Below are 7,624 nucleotides of genomic sequence, written 5' to 3'. Positions count from 1 at the left end.
ATATATATATATATATAAACTAATAAATTCGACATAATATATATATATGGTGTAAAAAGAACGACGACAAGCATTGACAGTGGGAAGACAACTGTGGTGGCTCTATCCTCGCATGACCTCCGGCGCCGGTACCGGCATTCCATGAATGCTCGGCCTGTGCATCATGTTACTTTATTCGAATATTAACATTATTACCTGTATCATGACTAATAACGGTTAACATACACGCGCATCCACGCCCACATACGAAAACACATACACGACACGAGTACACGAAGGAGATTTGATTGGTTGTTCCTATTCTGAGACGAGAGTGGGCTTTATCTATAATGCCGGAACGATAGTCCGATAGAGAGCGAAGTGAGAATCGCATAGAGAAAACGAGAGAGAGAGAGAGAGAGAGAGAGAGAGTGTGTGTGTGTGTGTGTGTGTGTGTGTGTGAGTCGCGATGTGCTCCCAAAGTGAATAAAAAAAAAGCATCGTAGTCCATCACTTATCATCACCACTTGTAAAACCCGTTCTCACGCGTGTATAGTTTAAAATCCCGTGTCGATTCGCTATAACGAAGCCACGCATTACGTTTTTCCTCCTTCACTCTTCCTCCTTTTTTCTTTTCTCTTCTCTTTTCTCTCCCTTTTTTCTCTAAAATTAGAGAGATAGAGAAAAAGAGCGAGAGAAAGAGAGAGAGAGAGAGAGAAAGCGCGGATCCAAATATGTGTACAGAGCAAGTTTAAAGAAACAGTTAAATGATTTATAATTAATTAATCAGACGAGAAGTACGGGAAAAATATGACGAGGATAAGGAAAAACGAGCAAATCTTTAAGATAAGAAAGCCCGTGAAATGCTATACCGACCCAATCATTATTTCTTTACTCGTAATTTGTTTTATATATGTACGTTATATATAGATAATTATGAAATAGAAAACTAAGTTATTTTATCAAGTGCCCTTGCTTTGTATTATAGTCGCGTCCGTCGGCGAGCCGTAGCTTCTGGGAGTAAAAGAAAGAGAGAGAAAGAGAGAATGAAGAGAGAATGTGTTGAGAGCGAAAGTGAGATTAAAGCGAGCGAGTGCGTGTGTTGTTAAAATATTGCGTCAGTTATTGGTACAATGTGGGCACCGGGGTATTGATGACAATTCAATACCATCAATGTGATTGGCAGAAGTGTGGTGAGAGAGGAGAATACATTACAAGTCTGAACAGAGTCTACTACTTAGATCCGTCGCTTCAATTTTGACAAAAAAAAAAGAATATCAACCGTTCCTGCATCCCGCATCCCATTTTTTTTTCGCGAAAAAATGCAATGCGCTCTTATTTTACACGCGCGACGTCGCATTAATCGTGTTCATTGATGCTCTTTGAGGTGACACGATTCCAAAGGGATATAATCCGCGTTGTAATTCGACATAGTTTTTCTCTACGATGTGGATTTCCGAAATTCTTTTCGCTAACAAAGAAAAGAAGGGAGGGAGGGAGGAGTATTAACCCGATAAATTAATAATTTAATAAACTGTAAAAATTGTTATCTGCATTGTTTCTCCGTTATATCATTTTCGCGCGATGAACCTAGATTGAGTAAAGCTTATCTCTAAAAGTTTACTGCAGCCGGCCTTCAAAAAATTATTCGAAGGTGTAATTTGCCAAGCGTTTATAACGCCTTCGAGATCTCTCGTGGTGAATGATGAACATTTACGCGAGAATACATAGGATTCGTATACTTTGCGACAGGAAGGATATTTTACATTTATACATATCTATGGAATTCTCTGTGAACGTAATCGGTGAATGCAATCACGTGCATGTAAAATAGAAACGGAAAAATTAAAAAAAAAAAGGATTTTATCGAAAACTTTTCACTGAGCACAAATAGAAAGAAAAATACCTTTCCATCGACTATAAGGTATTGCCATGATCTACATACTATTATAATATCCGTAATACTAAATACTGGTCTTTTTCTTTTCCAATCGTCCCTGCATGTCGGCATATAGTCACGATCTTCCTCACGATAAAACAAAAAAGAGAATGAAAAGGAAAGAAATAGGAATTGCGTCGAAGGCGGTGTATGAAAACGTTATAGCAATAAATTTTACGTATTTGTGTATAATTTAAAATTAGTAAACTTATTAATTAAATATAAATCACACGCATCTCTTACGGTATGCATGATATCCCCGCTGTTTTTCGTTTCTCTTCCGTCACTTTCGTTTTTGGCGAACGATGTTGAACAATGAATTGCCGAATGTCTCAAAAGTTAGAACATTTTATTTATATATTTATATATACGTATTTAGTATGTGTGAATTATATAAAAATGAAAATCGCCAAGGTTACACGAAGTATTGATTAGGCTGAGAACGCGCGCGCTTTGGGCCGAGGGCTAATCGACTGGTCTCTGTATTGAGATATTCATTTAATAGCAGGTGTAAAATCGTTGCACTAATTACAACATAATAATTCTTTTTATCTTATTCTACGAGTGAACAAGTTATGCGTACACAGAACTAGTATAATTGTAGTCGGAGAAGTGAAATGAACACCAAATATGCCTCGAAGTTAATTAATTTCTTCGAATTCGTATATGGAAAGTAAAATAAAAAACATTTATATATGAGAGAAGAGAGAGAGGAGGATGAGCACGTAAATTATGAGGGGAATCGATCAGTTTTTGATTCGCATTAACTTTTTAGCTCCGACTCTTTTTCTAATTCTAATTACAATCGTGACTTTCTCAACTATTCGATTACGCCGAGTCTTGACTCGCTCAACAGTTCAAAATCTATAAATTATTACCTATGAGACACGAGCACTAAATAAATTTATTTTATTCTACGCGTGGTCAGTATAAAGTTAAAACGTCCGACAGCTTTGCTTAACCGATATTGAGCGCCGCATAATTCTAAGATCCGTTCTATGTATATATGTATAATAGTTAATTACCGCTGTATAATTTCTTTTAGTCTTTAGATAACCTGAAAAAAATCCATATTGTGACGTATGTAAAAATATATTTAAAAATTGTATATATTTCATATTTTATTTCATTTTCTACGTTTATTTTCCGGAATCGGCATGTCTCTTTTTCTCTCTCTCTCTCTTTTCTATTTCTTTCTTTTTCTTTGAGTTTTATCGAATTATATACAATAAAATTTTGACGAGGAGAATAATATAATAATGATTGTGCGCGGGAGAAGTGTTTCCTCGTTTTTGCGCGGTACTAATTAATCTATCTAGCATAGAGGCGACGCTGGACATTTTTTTTGCAAGATAAAAGCGTACCACGTATTCTCCTCGAGCTTTTGAAAAACAAAACGTCTAAAACACGAACACGTGAAAATTCGATATCACAATATAACACAATATACAGTCAGCACTAAAAGAATTTTTTTTCCGAGGAGACTTCGATCATATAATGAAATTTACGTGAGTATTCTGAGCACACTCGGGTACGTTCTGCAGCATTGTCTACAGTGTTTTAATTTCACGAAATTCTATTCATTCGCAACATTTTATGCGTACTTATACTCAAAGAGTAAAATTATGTACAACATTGTATGGAGCATTTCAGGAAGAATGTGCCAGAGGTCGAGCAACTGTATTGCTCAAGTAAATCTTCGAATGTTATTCAAGAAAAGCAGAAATACAAATTTTTATTCCAAATTATTTCTGCCCTCAAAATTATTCTTAGAACATATTCTGGCAAATCCTGTTCGAAGTACCCCTCATAAAATTATTATTAATTTCATGATCAACAATCAGCGGGGACGAAATCTCTGAAAATTCTCCAAATAAACTTATGTGCAACAGTTCTTCATGATTTGTGAGTTTCGTCTTGTCTCGTGTTGTCCGATCCACTCTAAACTACTCCAGTCAACTACGTCTCGCATTTTTCAGAGTGATGTTCAATCAGAGTCGCTGTCATCTGACTTTAGTGCGTAAGATACTGGCTTCCGAGCTCTACCGATTCGGGGCGGCGAATCATCAGATATCTTTTCTTCATCCGATTCTGATACCTTCTTTTTCTTCTTCTATTTTTTTTAAATGAAAATTAAATCAATAAAAAATTCTTATGACATTATCCTAATTATTATATTGAATACATCAAAAATGTCGCGCTTACTCTTTGTTTAGTGGTAAATAAGTCATCTGTGTCAGAGTCCTCGGATGATTTCAATTTTTTCTTCAACTGTCTCTTCACTCCTTTGTTACCACCGTTCTCGGTCTTTTTCTTACGTGCTGTAAATACAAGAAATGAGCAACAAAATAACTTTTATTTAGTTGTACGATTCAGGTAATCATTTATTACCTTTCTTAGGTGACGCAAATTTTATAGGCGAATCTTCTCCGGATGAGGATATTAAGGGTTTTTTTTCAGGTAAAGATTGCTTCTCAGGAGAATTGCCGACTAACGAATCAAAAAGTTCTTCTGAAGTCGCTGTGCAGAAATAAATAAATATCTAATATTTTCTGTATAAATACATTACTTAATATATATTAAATATATATTATGTTTACTTACGTGCTGATTGTGGTTTCTTGTTCGGTTTAATATTATCGTCGGAATCGCTCAGCGTTATAAGGGAGGATTTCTTCTTGGATCTAAAGAAAATACGCGATGTGTGTGGAGAAATAACGAAGCAAGTCAATATGATATATAACAATTATACTTACGTTTGTTCCGAATCAGAAGACTGATTGAATAATTCTTGAACACTTTCATTCGAATCATCGCTGTCAAAGTTATAATTTTTCTTGGCTATTGTTTAAAAAGAAATAAAGAATAAAAGATTTTCGGAAAAACAAGACATAATGTAATCTATTTTAATAAATTTTTGACTCAAAAAAAAAATGAAAAGACTGATACCTGTGGCTCTACGAGATGACCGTTGTGGAAGTGGTGAAATACTACCGAAATCGATGTCCTCGCTTTCGTCTGAGTCGTTATCCTTCTTTTTGGATCCTTTTTTGATCGGTTTAAATTGTAACGTTGTTTGTTTTAATCCTGTTTGCAAGAGTAAAAAAATTTATTGTTAAAATATTCGTTGTAATATCCGCTATATGTCATTTATGAATTAAAGTTTATCAACCTTTTTTTGCAGGTTTCTTTTCCATTTTTTCAAAAGAATTTCCAAGTCTTTGTTCGAGGGATTTAGTATTAGATTCGACCAGCGTATCAAATTCGTCTTTTTCCTCCACAGACGTTTGCTCTTTCTTTACCTGAAAAAATTTTCAAAATTTTAATGATATAATCGTGATATGAGTATATAAATAAGACGACAATATAATAATAAATGAATGTAAGATAAATGATAAAAAGAATAAATATATTTTTTTTTAATGGAATTGTAAAAAAATTATCATTTGTGGATAGTAAAAAGAAAATGTTTCATATATAAAATTGTTTTCATTAATTCATGAATTAAAAATTAAAAAACGTACGAATATATTAATAAAAAATATAAATATACACATTTAATAATCTAATTAATTATAAAAATCAGACATAAATTAGATTTCCCTAAAAATAAATGAAGCTAAGCAAAGCTGCTATCAAACACTAATTGTAAGACGGAAAAATAAATATAAATAAAAATAAGAAATACTGTTATATATGTGCTTAATACTTTTGATATGACTTCTTTTTGTAACCTTTATTTATTTCTTATATGGAAATCTGTTCATATAGATAATGTTAAATATATCCCTATTTATATTTTTCTATTAATATTTGTACTTTAAAACTTTGCGAGTATTAAACGTCTTCAACTTTTTTAACGTACAATTTACTATTCGTCAATTTTTTATGAATGAACTTTTAATATCTTTGCGCATGCTTTCTCTTTAGCCATTGACTTATATTTATTGTTTTGCATGTAACTTCTTTATACAAGATTTTTTCTTGGGAAAACCGTTTAAATCGCCAAACTTCAAATATGAATTTAGGATCTCAAAACAAACAAAAATTTTTTTGGACGCTCGCAAACGTTTCGTTCAAGAGAAATTTACTTCTGAAGTTATAGAACTATAGGAATGAATAATGTCGAAATAAGGTTTATCCTCTTTATTGTTTTACAATAATCAAAATTTAAGCATTAAATTTTTTTTTTTTTTTAATGATGACCTCCAATCACAAACTTCTATATATATGAAATGGACCCCGAAATTGTATGGTAGTTCTGCGCATGCGTTTATTCACGAATAAATCCAAAGGAATGCAGTATGGCTGTGTTTTGCATCAACTATTCACATGCTAAACGTATAACATTATGAAAGTGATGTGATTTCATAGCGAAAAATATTGTTTCTTTTGGAAGAAAAAGAGTTCAAGGTAAAGGAAAACGATAAAGATATTGGGAAGACAACTGAATATTAGTAAACATATATAAAAAATGCAATCGTATTCAATTTCATATAAATTAGAATAATAGCTGGATTATGAAAATAAGTATTTAGTGGTTTTAATACTGTTAAATTAGTGTCTGTCTATTTTCTGATCCTGTACTAGACTGCATTAGAACTCTTTTTCTCGCTTTCAATAAATATCAAACATATACCTATCTCACTTTAAGTTCCAAAAAAAAGTGTACACTAGTTCAGCCACAGAAAACAGACCTAGGTTAATGTCAAAATAGTGCGCTAATGTGTGCGCATGTGCAGATTACGTCACGCGGTCATGCGGAACGATTCTCTGCATGCGTATAATATTGCATCAAAATTGGAGACTACTTTTTCAAACAAGTTAGCAGTCTAGTAGTATATATAGAAGTTTGTACTTCCAACGCTATTCCTAACCAATCTTCGGATACTTAATGAATTTTAATCGAAATGCTGCAATATGACTGTTCTTCTTTCATTTTGCAATGGTGCAAAAACTGCATCAGCCCAGAAAATCATATTAAATGATTTTAATTAATTCCCTTAATCAATTTCGGTCGTTGAAATATCATGAAAGAGAATATTGATTTATCCGATAATCTTTTGTTCGGAAAACGCGCGATATAGTCACGGTGAGCAGCATTAGAATTTCCGTTAAAAAACCCATATAAATATACTATATCGGCATATTCATTATTAGAATACCTACAAGGCATGATTATAAGTTTATTCTACAAAAACATTCAACGAATTAATAGTTACAAAGCGAGCTACAACTACGAGCTACAACTACGAATAAAAGTCTGACCTTCGAGCTTCGAAAATAAAAACAAGAGATTCAATTATTCATTCCTACAGTTCTGTATATAACTTCAGAAGTAAATATCTTTTGAAGCGTTTGCGAGCATATGTCGAGAGAAAAATTTTTGTTTTGAAGTCATATGAATTGAATTTTAAGCACAGTATAAACAGTAGTTTACTACAACACTTCATGTCGGCACCTTTGATCTCCATGTCGAGAATCACGTGATTATCCGCCATATTAACATTGAAAAAATCCAAGACTGAATATAGAATATAATGTTCCATAATAATGTAGTCATAATTTGAAAAATTTTACAAAAACTTAAGATTTTTAATAAACAAAATTAATTCGAAAATAACAAAAACTAAGAACAAATATCAAACTTATTTAATAAATAGTAATAAATGAAATATTGTTGTTCTTCTCTGTGTATATATATAT

At 32.5% G+C, this 7,624-nt stretch overlaps 1 protein-coding gene across 3 annotated transcripts in view; it reads right to left on the bottom strand.

Annotated features, from left to right (window-relative positions):
- Nucleotides 1-3,012: 3,012 nt before the first annotated feature.
- Nucleotides 3,013-7,624, bottom strand: part of LOC108693134 (DNA topoisomerase 2) — a 14,163-nt gene continuing 9,551 nt past the window's right edge. For all 3 annotated transcript variants that reach the window (XM_018201879.1, XM_018201880.1, XM_018201881.1), the window contains 7 exons: nt 5,091-5,220; nt 4,868-5,005; nt 4,675-4,759; nt 4,523-4,602; nt 4,310-4,438; nt 4,124-4,239; nt 3,013-4,031 (listed from right to left, as the gene is read on the bottom strand). In XM_018201879.1, the coding sequence (XP_018057368.1) occupies nt 3,906-4,031; nt 4,124-4,239; nt 4,310-4,438; nt 4,523-4,602; nt 4,675-4,759; nt 4,868-5,005; nt 5,091-5,220 (804 nt within the window). In that variant the 3' untranslated portion in view covers nt 3,013-3,905. The remainder of the gene's footprint in view (nt 4,032-4,123; nt 4,240-4,309; nt 4,439-4,522; nt 4,603-4,674; nt 4,760-4,867; nt 5,006-5,090; nt 5,221-7,624) is intronic.

Source organism: Atta colombica, unplaced genomic scaffold, assembly GCF_001594045.1.
Source record: "Atta colombica isolate Treedump-2 unplaced genomic scaffold, Acol1.0 scaffold88, whole genome shotgun sequence".
Taxonomy (NCBI): Eukaryota; Metazoa; Arthropoda; class Insecta; order Hymenoptera; family Formicidae; genus Atta; species Atta colombica.
The sequence above is the reverse complement of the archived record's forward strand: the minus strand, read 5'-3'. Positions and strand labels throughout refer to the sequence as shown.